This window comes from Protopterus annectens, chromosome 16.part0 (genome assembly GCF_019279795.1).
Source record: "Protopterus annectens isolate FY-2018-M chromosome 16.part0, PAN1.0, whole genome shotgun sequence".
Taxonomy (NCBI): Eukaryota; Metazoa; Chordata; order Ceratodontiformes; family Protopteridae; genus Protopterus; species Protopterus annectens.
This window is the reverse complement of record NC_056750.1, coordinates 554,657,570-554,673,509: the sequence shown is the minus strand read 5'-3', so window position 1 is coordinate 554,673,509 and position 15,940 is coordinate 554,657,570. Positions and strand designations below refer to the sequence as shown.

At 40.8% G+C, this 15,940-nt stretch overlaps 1 protein-coding gene across 1 annotated transcript in view; it reads right to left on the bottom strand.

Annotated features, from left to right (window-relative positions):
- The window catches only part of LOC122790620 (protein GPR107-like), a 377,399-nt gene that overhangs the window by 270,842 nt on the left and 90,617 nt on the right, over positions 1-15,940 (bottom strand). Inside the window, exon 4 of the mRNA XM_044058145.1 lies at positions 1,824-1,945. Within this exon, the coding sequence (XP_043914080.1) occupies positions 1,824-1,945 (122 nt within the window). The remainder of the gene's footprint in view (positions 1-1,823; positions 1,946-15,940) is intronic.

The following is a 15,940-nucleotide window of genomic DNA, read 5'->3' as shown; positions in this document are numbered from 1 at the left end:
ATAAAATACTCCGAGTCCATGGGCAAGTTATATTCCAGAAAAAAATGTGTTGTAGAGTATTCTATATTGACTTCACTCCTAGTGGTTTATCTGAAAATGTCCCCATTGTTCAAATACAGCAGCATTTTTTGGAAACAAATTCTTAAAATCACAACTCCCCCACCTTTGCCTGGCTTCATAATACCAGTGGTCCTATTACTTGGCAATTTTAACATGAAATCTTTCAGCAGCAGTCAAATTATGCACCCTATTACCTTTTCTAACTGCTATTTTGCAATGTCATTTTTGCAAAGTCTATCATATAAAGCCAAAGGAGGGAGAGGGAGTTAAATTCACTTGCTATAATAACCAATGTTTTACAAAGAGTCTCAATAGGTCATTTGTCACTGAAAAATAGCTCTAAATTCAGCTTTCGAGGTTTCTTTTTATTTTATTTATTTTTTGGTCTACTGTTCCTGAACTTTTGCTTGTGCACTACTGATACTTAGTTAACACTAAGCAGAAGAAGCAGAGAATTGTACAATAATAATCTTGAACCTTTCAACTATTTCTACAGATTGACGAGTCAAAAATGGACAATTGGTGATCCATGTTTTGAAACCAGTAGCAATCCTGAATAATAACTCTCATCTTCTTTCTTTAGAAGACACATGTGGACTGCTTTGTAGTCCAGCAGTTACTCTATAATGGGCACAGCGTATTTTCGATGATCCCCTGGTGTAGCAAAGATGCCAATGAGAAGTGAAGTTAATTAAACTTTGTGGTATAGCTGTCAATTAAAAACTTCATGAACCACATCTCAGAGATCAGGTGAAACCACTGCTTCCTGAAAGCTATGAATCTTTTCCCCAGAAATATCTAAGTATGATAAATTCACATCGTTGAGCAACATTTCTAAAATGGTGGTAACTAGTACTGTAATTACCCCCCCAGAAGTACAGGGATGGGAAGGGGCAGGAAGAACGAAGGGCCTTTGCCCAATAGCCACTTTAGCAGAAGTGTTACTGTTGACACCTGACTTGTCTAGCAAAAACGCTTTCTTCCCTTCAGGACTGCTGCTACTGCTTCTGGAACTGCCCATGCTACGTCTGCCTCCTCTAAAAGGTGAAGCTTTTTCAAGGTACTTCTTAGAAAACATTGGGACTAGATGATAAAATCCGACTAAAACTATCCTCCTAGTATTGCACCATATATGGCTTGTTCTGAACTTTTTTGCTGCACTACTAAGGCTTCAGTAATATGACCTGAAATAAATCAGTATTGTGTTCTAAAATTAAAATTTACTAAATTTCTTAAGGTGCCTGGGGACTACTCCTGCTTTCTGCCATATTTTTTTTTCTGGGAAGGGTATAATTTTATAATTAGGCTCCTGCTGAAGTAGAAGCAGATTAACTGTTTCAATGTAAAAAGTTAATCATGCTCCATAAACCATAATTTTCCTGAACTACCTTGCTCAGTTAAGTTGCCTTTTTAACTAAATGTCTTACGATGGTCAACAGTTGGCAACTTTATGATCCTGTTCTCTCAACTCACCCCTAGAATACAGCAGCAGACTGCAAAGTGATGCATGTAGACAACTGTTCAGCAGCATAAAAGAACTGAAGGTGACAGATTATGCACTTCATAATGACCATAACATAAGAACAACTCTGTACATTAGAGTGATCTTTAGATTTGGCCAGAAAACTGATGTCTGCCTACAGCTTATCCCACTCATACTACTCATTAGAGATTATTATGAAAAGCATCTAACACATATAACTTTGTCATCATCCTTGTCAGTTTGTTTATTTGCACATACAGCAACAAAACACGCTTCTTACACTGCATCCATTTCTAAGTCATCTTCATCTTGTGACAACTGCAGATATGGGTTATCAGATGCTGGACGGAACTTGTAACCAGTCAAGACAAAAAATATCCATGTAGCTACTTCATCTAGTAGCTAAGGGAAAAAAAGGAAACAGAAAAGGTAAATGTAAACCAAAGCACTGAAAGTATTCTAAAATATGCAAAACAGATTAGAGATCTGTAACAAATTTCACAGCAAAGAAACAGTTTACCTACTGCGTGAAATATGAAGCACAATATCTGATATCTTTATGAAACATGTTTACATCAGATGTATATAACACTGAAGATTCTAGTCACATTCCACAGTTGAGAAAGTATTTCTGCAAACCTGTTTGGCCTACTAATGTTTTCATTACAAAAACTATCTGCAAATGCCAGTTTCAGAATATCAATCCTGTACTATATACAGTCAAATGCACTTTCTTCTCTAGCAATGTTAAGATGTTCTATTAAATATTGTACTGTTAGATAAAAACACACACTTCGGCTAAAATGACAGAGTACCTTCACATTTTACTCGGCTGTAGTTAATGCCTACGAAGGTTTCACTTCAAAAGGCTGCCAAAGTTCGTTCATTCATTATCTGTTTAGCCTCTTAATCCAACATGCTTGAGGAGGAATTGATGTCTACCTCAGCATTCAGTGAGTATAAGATAGAGTAGTTCTGGAAAGAATGTCAGTCTACTTAAGTATGGAAATGGATGGACACACACACACACACTTTCAATGTGTATATACCGTAAATGTTTATTTTGCTGTCTTTGTATATATTGCAAAATGCAATCTGTCCCCTAAATTTCAGAATACTACATTGTATTTAGTAGTGCTTCTTTATTTTTTATTTTGTGGAGCTTTTCTCCTCAGGCCTCTATTGAAAAAGGGTTTGCACAATCGTACTTCCACAGTCAACAAAAACAAGCGACTAAATATATAAATTATCTAATGAATACTAAACGCCACAAACACAGATGATGTCAAAAGCATTATCACACATATGAATACGTGTTACTCAATGACACTACATACAAAATCATCCAAACACATCTGTTTGCCCTTATATTTTACAATATTAGACAAAAACAATTGCTACCATTTTTCATAAAAATCCATATAAAAGCTAACATTACATAACCAATCCATAACATGCTCATTGCACTGCACAGAACATTTACGCATGTTTCACTTAAAATAAAAGAATTACAAATCCACCAAGGTTTGGATAAACAAAGGATTCAATGCTTTTTAAAACACTGATCAGGAGCACCTGAACTAGTGATGTATAAATTTCCACACAGAAGGGGCCATAAATGCAAAATGTAAGTGGTCAGATGCCTGAAGCTCAAATCTGAGAATATCTATTGTTTCCTCATTAGCTGATGACCACACATATCAGAACAGGAGCTGCATTGCTGTCCTTTTAAAGTAATATTATCTTAAACACATTATGGAGAAAGGCCGTTAATGCATCCGAGAATGCAGTTAATACAGAAGTCACTGAAAGGAGCACTGTAATAATCAATTTACAAGGACATATATAGTCTGAAGGATCAACTGCTTTATAGGTTCATAGTGATTAGCCCACTAGGCCACTCACAATGTAAATATTCCAGACAATTGAGAGACTGAGGCGTTGGAGAGGGGCAGAACTGCTTACTTGCTGTCACTGGCAAAACATTCTAGGGGTTCAGCTCCTCTGTGAAAAAGAAATCTCAGTAATAAACCTCATGTCTTGCTCCATCCGGCTCAACAGATGTGTTATCGCATCTGACCATATCTGACCTCCACGCCTTTTTCAAGAGCTTGGATCCAGGGCTCTGGCTCTACCCCTACCAATAATTCCCTTTACATCAAAGAATACCTCAGATGGAGTTTGCTTGTTTGTACCTAGTACTTCACTTGACAGATATAACACAGACTTACTAACCTATGTAACATGGCATAAAAGGTTATTAACAGCTCAAAGCTGGCAACACGACAAGGTCCTGGTCAGGTCCAATCGACTGGACAAGGGCCATCAAATGGCTATTTAGGAAGGGAGAGGGCAGGAAGAAATGCTAAACTGGACTGAACAAAACAACATGCATCTACTGTTATGGCAAGTACATGACTTGTGTATCCAATGTTATGTTTTCCATCCAACTCAAAAGATGGGACAGATTCCTCCCCGGAAGGTTACATAGAACAACATTCTGATTCTGAAGTACAGTGGAGTCAAATGATGCCTAGGATTTGGACTGTACATCTAGTTTGTAATGTGACACAAAGGAACAGAAGACTAAGTAGCCTCATCACAAAGCTCAGTTATGGATACTCTAACAAAGTAAACAGCAGAGGTAATCACCACTCTAGCTGAGTGAGTCTTGGACTTGTGTGATAATGCCAATCCCACTTCGTTATAGACAAAGGTAATGCTGTCAGGGAGCCACCTGGATAAAGTCACTTTAAAAACTCCTTGACCCAATCTGGCCTTTGAAAAGGAAAGAAAAATCTGGTCTATTTTTCCAATGTCTTTGTTGCAATGCAAGTAAAATCTAGGCTGATGATAAACACATATCAAATGTAAAGTACACTCCCCTTTGTTTGAAAACATTGGGACTAAAAACAGGTAGGTTAACTGGTTAAGAGCTGCTTTTGAGGCCACTTTAGGAAGGAAATGAGAACTGGTTTGCAGTGATACATTACCCTTATGAAAAACAAATCAGGTGGTCTGCAGGACAATGCCTTTAATTCTGAAAATCCCCTAGATAAGGAGACTGCTACTAAAAAATTGTTTTCCAAGAAATAAATTTTAGTTCTGCTGATGATGCTGGGTCAAAGGGGAACTTGATTAAGGCTTGAAGCACCACAGTATGTCCCATGGAGGAAACAGATTTCTGATGGGAGGTCTAAGAAGGAACGTTCCCTTCAAAAAGGCCTTGGAGAATTTCAGAGAGGCAATTGAAGTTTAGTTTTATCCCAAGTTAAAGTTGGATATGGCTATTAATTGTATTTTGATGGTTGAGAAACTAGCACCTTTCTGAAACAAGCCTGCTAAGATATTGAGTAATGGTGCCAAAACATGGTCCAAGGCTTTACAGGAACACCAGGTAGCAAATCTCTTAGATATGCTAAGGTAAGTTTTCCTACTGCTAGGTTTTCTTATTGACAACAGAATATGTACACTGGACTAGACAACCTTGTGTCTCTTGACATCTTTACAAGTGGAGGAACCATGAGGTCAATTTAAGGGTTTTCATGTAGAGAGGCTGACTGGACAGATGTAGTAGAAGGTCTGGATCCAACACTCAGGGAAGATGTTTCAGATAAGGCCAGAGAAAAGAGACCCAAATGTACCAAAGCTAAAAGGGAACAAAGATAATTATTGTTGCCCTACACCTCATGGCTTTCTGAAGAAAGCTTATCAGAGAAAAATAAGTGTACACTGTGTCACTGTGGACATCATCCCTTCATGACTGTCCCTCTGGGGGAATCCAGGCAAAGTAGCTGCTGCATTTGTTATTCAGGGGGAGGCGAAAACATCACAGTAACAGATCATCATCGTTGCCACTGACTGAGTGACCACATATGAAGCAGAAGAATAGACAAGCTCAGATGGTCTGCCAAAACACTGGAAGTTCCCAAGATGTGCACTGCCATCAGAAAGCAGTGAGACAATGCTGCCCACTGCCACACCCTCATGGCTTCCCAGCATAACAGATATGAACAGGTTCCCCTTTTGTAGATATACCAAGACCACTGCCATGTTTGCCTTCTGAATGGATACCACACCTTTGAGGAGGGAATCCTGGAATGCCTACAATGCTAGGACTGCCATCATCTCCAAGACACTGCTGCTATGTCTGGCCTCTGTCATCACCCAATGTTGCCTGAGGTACTAACGTTATAGATGTAACCATCAATCCTAGTAAATATAGTACTACTAGTCCTGCTGGGGGATTTGGATAAGTAAGGACCTTGGACGCCATCTGACAAAAGAAGAGGACTCTTGACTCTAGAAGCCTGGCAATTTTTGATGTTGAAAATAGGTGGCACCCTACAAACTCTTATTTTCTGCGACACCATCAAATGGCTTTTGGTTAGATTGATCATTATACCCAAGACAGGAGTTAATTGAAGTAAGATGTCCTGGCACTAAATGAATAGATCCCTGGTGCATGCAGTGAGGAGCCAGTCATCTAAGTAAGGGAAAGTACAGTTTTGTACCTACCATAAATGTACATGTCCGATAGGTATGCATCTGCAGTCATAACATATGGGTTGTCCTGCCTCAGGCAGCCCTTCGGTCGGCCGGATTCCAAAGTCTGGGTATGGCCTCGGCTGATGTCGCACTTTCCCCGACGTCAGAGCGTCTGGGGTATAAAAGCATCAGCCGACGCCATTTTCCTCAGTTTTTCTTGCCCCAGATGCCAGGTGCCCTCTTGGAAGGCTAAATTTGGATAAATGCTGAAAAGTTCCAAACATTTGCAAATTATATACATGTATAAACAAACAAATACACCATAATAGATTCCCCCAGCTAGCTAAAAGAGGGGTAAGTACCCTAGGAATACCACAGAGGGGAAGGAGGGAGGGTAATCCTGACTGCAGATGCATACCTATCAGACATCTATATTTATGGTAGGTACAAAACTGTACTATGTCCTTCAAGGATGCATCTGCAGTCATAACATATGGGTAGAATACCATAGCCAATCTGGGGGAGGAGGTACTAAGTAAAGGATGGTGTAGTTAAGATCCCCTGCAGAACTGCAGTTGCAAACCCTGCTCTGGATCTAGAGTATAAAGGTAGATTGTAATGCTTGGCAAATGTATGCACGGAGCTCCAAGTAGCAGCTTCTAAAATGTCCTTGGTAGCCACCCCTCGTAGGAAGGCTGTAGTGGTGGCCGTGGCCCTTGTGGAGTGAGGCCTGATATTTTCAGGAACTGTCTTTCCATGAAAAGAGTAGCAAAATCGAATGCAATTTCCTATCCATTTTGAAATTGTCTGTTTGGAAATTGCTCTTCCTTGCACCCCAGTTGCATATGCTACAAAAAGTTGGTCAGTTTTTCTGCTAGTCTTTGTTCTGTCCAAGTAGTAGCGTAGTTGTCTGTGTATATCCAGGGTGTGCAAAAGTTTTTCCCCTATTCTGTGGATTAGGGAAGAACGTAGGCAAGTGAATAGCTTGGTTCAAGGATACCCTAGATACCACCTTTGGCATAAAAGTAGGATTGGTTCTTAGTGACACCCTGTCCTGGTGGAAAATAAGAAAAGGCTGCACTGCCATTAATGCTTGTAACTCAGATACTCTTCTTGCTGAAGTGATTGCCAGAAGGAATGCAGTTTTCCAAGATAGAAACTGTACATCCGCTGCTGCTGCTGGTTCAAAAGGAGGTAGTGTCAGTTTCTCCAGCACAAAGTTGAGATCCCAGGCAGGTAGAGGGGGTCTTCTTGGAGGTTTAATATTTTTGATCCCTCTCAGAAATTGTCTGAGGAGAGGGTGTGAGAAGATAGGTGAATCCACATTGTATTCTGCTGAAATTGCTGAAGCATGAATCTTAATGGAAGAATAGGACAGGCCATTGTGGAACAATTCTGCTAAGTATTCTAGGATATGTGTTAGGTTTGCCACTGTGACATCTGTGCCTTTTGATGTGCTCCAAATGAGAAATCTCTTCCATTTAGCTGAGTATGTCTTCCTTGTGGAAGGCCTGCGAGCCTCCAGGATAATGTCCTTCACCCTCTGAGATAAAACAGTTTGATTGGGATTTAAGGAATTTTCCAGGCAGTTAGCTGCAATGTTTTCAAGTTGGGATGCAGGGTCTTGAAATTGTTCTCAGAAGAAGAGGCCATAGGGGGAGAGGCCATGATTTTGCCTGAGACATGCTTCTCAATAATGGATACCAGTGTTGTCTTGGCCAGTCTGGAGCTATTAGTATCACTTTTGGCTGTTCCTCCCTGATCTTCAGTAGAACCTTGTACATCAATGGGAGAGGTGGGAAGGCATATACTGTTAGGGCTTTCCAGCTGAAAGAGAGAGTCCACCCTCCAAGCTTGTGGGTGGTATGTCCTTGAGCAGAATGTCTTCAGTTGACGATTGAGTGGGGAGGTGAACAAATCTATCTCCGGCATTTCCCATGTCTTTGCTATGAGTTGGAAGATGTCTGGGTGCAGCATCCATTCGTGTGCATCCATGGTAGTTCTGCTTAAGCTGTCCGCCAGTGCATTTTCTTTCCCTGGCACGAATTGGGCCTGTAGTTGGATATTGAGATTCAGGCATAGTTCCCACAGATTCATAGCCATCCGGCATAGAGGGTAAGAATGTGTGCCTCCCTGCTTGTTTATGTACCACATGACCGTGGTGTTGTCTGTCCTTATTAGCAGGTGTCCTTGTTGGAGGAAGGGTTTGAATGCCTCGATTGCATGCCTCACTGCCAGCATTTCCTTTTGGTTTATGTGCATGCTTAGCTGTCCTTGAGGCCATAGGCCTTGGATACATTTGCCCTCCATGTGTGCTCCCCATCCTTGGTCAGAGGCGTCCGTGGTGATGGTCTGCCTTGGTTTTGGTTTGTTGAAAGGCAACCCTCTGTTGGACTGGCAGGCCTGAGCCCACCACAGGAATTCCTTTTGAAGGCATGGAATGATTGGTATCATGGTTTCTAAACTGTGACTGTGCTGAGACCATACACTCCGGAGGGTACCATTGTAATTTCCTCATATGCAGCCTGGCATGCGGTATTAGAATTATGCAGGATGCCATGTAACCCAGAGCCTGCAGGATTTTCCTTGCAGTAAGCTGAGTTTGTCTTGTCAGAATCATGAAGTAATCTGGAAGTTGTTTTTGTTTTTCTTCTGTGAGAAAGGCCATTTGGGTGGTTGTGTCCAGATCTGCACCCAAAAAGGTTATCCTTTGGGATGGTACTAGTCTTGACTTTTGGATGTTGACTGTGTATCCCAAGGTCTGTAGCAGGTGTATGGCATAGGCCAAGTCCTTTATCAAATTTTCCTTATTGTCCGCTTGTATTAGGCAGTCGTCCAGGTATGGGTAAATTTGAATTCCCTGTAGTCTGCAATGTGCAATTACTGATGCCAGGCATTTCGTGAATACTCTGGGCGCAGTAGATAAGCCAAAGGGCAATGCTGAGAATTGATAATGCTCTGATCCTGCAAGAAATCTGAGGTGTCTTCTGCAGTTTGGTCGAATAGGGACGTGCAGGTATGCCTCCTTGAGATCTAGAGTCACCAGCCAAGACCCCTTGCCCAACATGGGAAGAAGTTGCTGTAGGGTCAGCATTTTGAATTTTGGCACAATGAGATAAGTGTTCAGTGCGGACAGGTCGAGAATAGGCCTCCATTGATTTTCCTTTCTTGGTACATGGAATAGTCTGGAGTAAAATCCTTGGCCTTGTTCTGAACATGGTACCTTTTCTATAGCTTTCATCTGAAGTAAATTGCTGATTTGTTTTAAAGCCTCTGCCCTCTGATTTGGTGGAAGGTTTGGCATTCACCTCGCTTTTGGCAAAGTGTGGAAGTGGAACCTGTATCCTTTGTCTATTATTTGCAGTGTCCATGTATCCTTTGTGATATAATGCCAGTTTTTGAGAATAAAGCCAGCTTTCCAAGGGTGCTTCCAGTTGATCCCTGGTAGGCGGAATCAGAGTTAAGTCATTGACCCTGTCCTGGTGTAGTAGTTGTTGTTGCTGTTGCACTACTCCTCTGGTTGGCAGGCTGCCATTGACGGCCTCTGTAGGAGCCCTTCGATTGACCTCTGCCTCTAGGGCCTGTTCCTGCCTCTCTGGGCTCTGTCCGAGTCTGGAAAGGACCAATTCTTAGTAGGCCAGTTTCTGCTGAATCTCGGTGGTTGAACTTGCAGGAAATCTTTAACTGTTTGCACAGATTTTGCCTTTTCTTCAACCTTTTTTAAGATCTCCTGAGCAGAGGAGCCAAATAAATTTTGTTTCTCCATTGGAGCATCCAGGAGTTTAGCTTTGACATGGTCTGGCAAAGATTGCTCCTTCAGCCAGGCATGCCTACGAATAACTGCCCCAGTCATAGCTGATCTAAATGAAGCCTCCAGTGCATCATAGCCACATTTTAAGAAATGATTACTAACCTGTTGTGAGTAGTGTACCAAATCCTGAAGGGATTTACAGTCTAGGGGTTCAGGAGAACCATACTCCTGGTACTGTATCATATGAAATTGACAGTTTAATGCCCTGACAGAAAGAGTTGCAGAAGTATACACCTTCTTTCCCCATCTCTAAAGCTCTAGACTCTCTGTCAGAGGGTAGAGGATTTTGAGAAATAGTTTCTGGGTCTGCATAATGGGCTTTATACAAATGGAAATGAGAATCTGGGACCCTGTAGTATCTGTCAGGTTTGGCAGGGGCCGGAGGGAGAGTATCAGGGGCTGTACTGACATCATTGTACACATCATCAATTACATTCAGAACAGGAGGTATAGCTAAGGGTCTATGCTGAGGCAAATGCAAAAAGGTCCTTAATCTTTTTCTAGAATCAGAGAAATCCTGACTTTGCCATTGAAAATGCTCTCTCATGGAGTGTAGAGTCTCACCAAAGGAAAACTCTTCAGGAGGGGAGGCCGGGGATAGATTCCTCTGCATCTGAATCCTCATGTAAGCCCCTTCCTGGTGGTCTGACAACTCAGATCTATCCGTGGAATCATCTGAGGAGTGTGGATCAGAGGGGTCAGTCCTGGGCCTTTTGTCTGGAGGAGGTTGAGAGGCCCTGTCTGGGTGAGGTTGTGAACCCCTAATTAAGGAAATAAGGTCCTCAGCTAGGCTGAGGATCTGTGAACTAGAGGAAGGCCTCTGGGAGGTAGATTTGGCAGGCAAAGCTTTGAAAGTTTGGCAGCTTTAGCCCTTGAAAAGGCCTTAATGGACATAGAAGCAGGGGGCCTAGCTACCCCATGTGCAGGGGTAGAAATGTCCAAAGGTATGGTGTCGGACAATTCCTGGACACTAGCTTCGGTAGATAGTTCTGAAGCCGACTCAGCTGGGGCCTCTTGGGCCTCGGTGGTTGGAAGTATGGTTTCGGAAGAAGGAATCACCGAGGACTCGGCCGAAACCGAGACACTCGCATAGGCCTAGCCGTGGTTTCAGCCGAAACCATGGGCGCAAGTGTCGGTCCTTTTCCTTGCGTTTTTTGACCATATGTGAAGTCAGAGTCTCCGACGGCATTTTATAAGCAAAAGCGGCTCCAAAAAATTCCTCTGCAAACTCCGACCGACGTCTAAGAGTTCGGTTGAAGGAGGCACAGGCTAAACAGGCCGATACGTCGTGGTCTGGGCCTAAGCAAGGAAGGCAGTAAGAATGGAAATCCTTATGAGGTATTTGTTTCCCACAAGTTAAACAATTATTTAATTTGTCTGACATCGGCTGAGGCAAGAAAGAGTCCCCAACGGGGTACTTAGCTTTTTTCAAGTCTTGTAGCTGAAATCACTGGATCTGACCGACCGGCACTTGTGAACAGCTTCTGCTTCGGCAAGAAAGACTGAGGAAAATGGCGCGGCTGATGTTTTATACCCCAGGAAAGTGCGACATCAGCCAAGGCCAGACCCAGACTTTGGAAAGGCTGCCTGAGGCAGGACAACCCATATGTTATGACTGTAGATGCATCCTTGAAGGACATCACCTGGAACCCTTGCAGTCTTTCATACACTGTGGTGACAGCCATGCACTTGATAAATACCATGCAGGCTATGTTAAGGCCTTTGGGCAGTGTCCTGAATTAGAAATGACTGGCTCCCGGACAGAAATAGAGATATCTCTTTGACTGTCTTGCTATTTTCATGAGGTAGTAGGTGTCTTGGAGACCTACAGAACACATCCAGTCATCATCATCAGCAGAAATGAATGGGCTGTACTGTGACCATCTAGAACTTTGCCTGTTTCACAAACTAGTTGAGGTGGTTTAGCACCAGAATGGTCCTGAGGTCTCGTGTTTTTCAGAAGCAAAATGAATCTTGAACAGGCTTTGGATCCTCACTGGTCTGGTGGAACCTTCTGGATGACTTATTTTTCTATCAGCTTTGCTATTTTGCCGGCTGCCAATCCCCTCTGGGTGGAATGTCAAGGATTCTCTTACTTTTTGGGAGGAAAAACAAAGTGAATAATATAACCTCTGGTGATTACCTTCTGCACAAACACTCCCATACACTTGTACATATGGGTTCTCCCACAAAACAGATGCAAAGAGATGAAAGAAAAAAAATCATAAAAACTTAACATAAAAATAATCATGTACATGCAAAGGTTCAATGCAGCTTATATAATTGTAAATACCTAAAACAAGAAATAGATCTGACATATACGAGTTTCTGCCTAATGCCTTCATCTGTATAAAAAACCAGAACACACTCACCATCTTTATTATAGTGGCAATAACATGATGCCATCCATTGAAGTATTCAAACTAACTCGTGTAATACAAATAGTTCTTAAATAATCACATATACATTACATGCAATTATAAATTAACAAAAAATGTGTTCAATTGCTCACTAATGATGAACTATATCACACCCTTAAATAATAATCAAATATAAACTTTCATTTAAATGTGGCATAAAAATGCCCTGCAAGAGGGGAAAAAAAAACTATCAGATAAGTTTAAATCAATTGGTCAAAAAGCTATGATGGGCACAGACATGTTAGGTTGTTGCTCGTGTGGCCACTGCACTGTTTGTATGATTATCTTAAAAAATAAAGATTCAGTTCTGCTAATAGTGCTAGAATATTTGATATTAGAAATCTGACATGATACTGAGTGGACTATTTATTTGATTATTTGCACTTGTTCTGCTTTTAAGTTGGAAAGACTTCATGCCAGTTTAGAGGTCATGTCAATCAACATTTACGTGATCATAGATTCAAAAAGTAATCGAAAGCCTTACTTAAGCATACAATGAAACATCCCAGGGCAACTTTTGTTTTTACTGGAATTGATAAGCTTACGTTTGGTCTTCAAATGTGAAAAAATTGGGATTATTAAATTTGGGGTGTTACTTATGCCAGATTAAAATGAAAATTTGTACTAATTATTATAGGGTGAAATATTTCATCAATAGGTGGCAAATGAACATTTTTTGTTGCAATTTATATTTGTATATAATGTATGTCTGATTATTTAAGAACCATCTATATTAGATGAGTCAGTTTTTTAAATAATGGGAGAGGTCATGTTATTGGGACTATAACAGCAATGGTCAATGTGTTCTGTTTCATTATACTGAAGGCGGCCAACTGGTAGATGTCTGACCTATTTTTTGTTTTAAGTAATTACAAACTGAACAGGCAATGTTGATCCATGGAGTGTACATGCTTATTTTTTGATGCCAATAGTTGTTTGTGGATTATCTTCTGCAACCATAAATCTTGAGTGATGGTTAGCCAGGTGTGAGGGTGCAGGAATATGCACCCTTTGACTGCCTCCACAGTACATTTGAAAGCAGCTGCACAGACACAATGAACATAAACTGTAGGGAAGACAGCTGTGACTCGACAGATTTTTGGATGTCAGCAGGAAGACGACCTGGGAGGGATTTGAACAGCTATTTAGTCAAAATCACTACAGCAGCAAAAGTGTTTTTTTTTTTTGGTAGGGGAAGGAAGGTGGGATAAGATGTTCCCAAAATAATTATGCTACAATACAAAAGAGCACTAGAGAAAACTAGTCTCTAACCCAGAGACTGCCCATGCTATTTATTTATTTATTTATTTTACATTTGTTGCTATGGAATAGAGTTTCCATTCTTGTCAAGCAGAGCATCTCACTGGTCCTCTTCAAGAGAAAGCTTGATGAGTGGATGGGAGATAGAAAATTCACCCCACGGATCACTCCAGTGGTTTTACTCGACAAACACTGGGAACTAAGGTCAGGTGGCACGATGCCAGGGTAATCCTATGGGCTAGGCTTGTAAAGGCTCCGGGCCATTAGCCTAGTACACACCTATGAACCTATATAAATCTAGCAAATAATTCTTGAAAAGGCCCAAACACAATAAGAAAAAAAAAAGCACTTAGCTAAAGTTAAGCACACAGTTCTTAAAAATACATATTGACAGTTCAGATGGCAAACAATATCTGAGATATTTTTAGGGCTATGGGGAAATTATGGGTAGGTGAGGAGCCAGAGCCCTGGAACATGCAAAACAGTCCAATATCATCCTCCTGTTTCATCCCAACCCAGTAAAAGGGAAGTATTCTTCAAGGCACTGGAGGTTTTTCAGAAAAAGAAAAGCAGAGGAAGAGGGTCTAATTAAGTGTGCAGGGTCAGCCTTCAGATTCAAGGGCAAATACTGTCAAGTCTGCCTTCTTTGTATTCGGAGATCTGGTGACTTCTAAGCTGTAGGGAGTAGCTGGGTGTACAGTGTATTAACTTCCACAAATCTTAAAAGGTCTTGAAGATTGGAAGCATCTTCTCTGCAGACCGCAGAACATAATGGCATTGGCAAATACCTTCTTTTAGGTCAAAAAAGCCCTGTTACAGATGAATTTAAAATTTAACTTGCAGTATTTACCATTTCACTGAAGGTGAATTCCTGTGACAGCAAGTCTGATGACAAGCAGTCCTCAATTTCAGACTGAATAAACCAACAAGAAATGTTAGGAGGAAAATGAAAAAAATGATCCCAAAATAAGTACAATAGTTTTCTAATCCTTCTCTTTTTGAGATCTCTACTGGTACTGATGTAGGTCCACTTTGTTGCAGCTTGAAGTCAGATATATGTTAGCCCATTAAAGGGATTTGCTCTGGTCCTGAATTCTTCTCTGTAGAAATGGAAGCAATTTCTTCAGCCAGTAATTTACAATCAATATAGTTCAAAAAAAAAAAAAAAAACAAAAAAAACAGTGCAGACCCATTCCGTATGGAAAAATTCAGCCTTAATAACCAAGGAAAACGTAGGCTCCTCTGCCTGGGAAATCTCTAGCTCACTTACCTTCAACACTGCCCCCCATAACCATTGCAATACTTGTCAGATGGAACTCATGAAGGCACATTTTTTTTGTATATTTCAAAGGCATTGCTAACAGAAGCTCAAACAGTACCAAAGAGACAGAATGTATTTCTATGTATTTTAGAATTAATTAAATAGCCCTGCCTGTCTCAAAAAAAATGGTATACATCTTAAAAGAAATGGAGTCTGGCAGAAACATTTTTCCTTTTAATTGATTCATCTCTCTTCTGCATGATCTGCTTTACTTTCTCTGTTCTTGCTATTATAACAAAGTATTGTTCATTTTTTTTCTTTTTAAGGGACCAAATATAATTTCTATAAGATATGAATTTAGCATCCTTTGTTTCCTCACCTTGGTTGCATGTTTAGATTTACTGTAATGCTTATGTATACTTGCCCACACTGTGGACTGTGCCTTGACAAAACAAACTGTGTGGAAGTCTTCATCTGCTATCTGCCTACCACAAACCTAGTACTTCATCCTGCCAGTATATTTCATCATCCTGTGTATTCTCATGTGTAAGATTCTCCCTTGTTTAAGGTTTTGGATAGAAAATAGGCAATAGGACAGCAAGATTCAATTCTAGCCGTGAAACTAATTTTGGCAGGGGGATTAGTTCAAAGGACTATCGTATCCTGCAAGATTACAAAAAAGTAGTTTCACACTGAGGCTTGCAGTACAGGCAGCTCTGGCAAAAACAGTGGTCAATAGAAAAAAAATGGTATTCAATAAAAAGAATTTCAACCTGCTGAGTTTACTAGCCAAATAGAATTATTGTGACTTTTCTAACTACAAAATTCAAAACCCAAAGTGTAAGGATAGGTCTCATGGAGGACCTCTTTCAAGCAGTGACTGCAAAACAGAAGGAAATGGAGGAGCAGGTCCACAGTTAAACATCACTACAGCTGACAAGCAGATTGTATGAGATGTATGCTACAACTTCAAGAAAAAGGTCTCCTAAATATCTTAAGGATGACCAAAGAAGCACACCTCAGCTCTACTTGTTTTTCTTAGCCTTTTAAGCCTCCCTGTTGTTCAGCTTCCTAGAATAGGGAGAATGGATCCTTGTAAGGGACTAAGCTAAAATGATTCACAAATCCATTGCATGGGTATTTAGGTTTAGATGCCC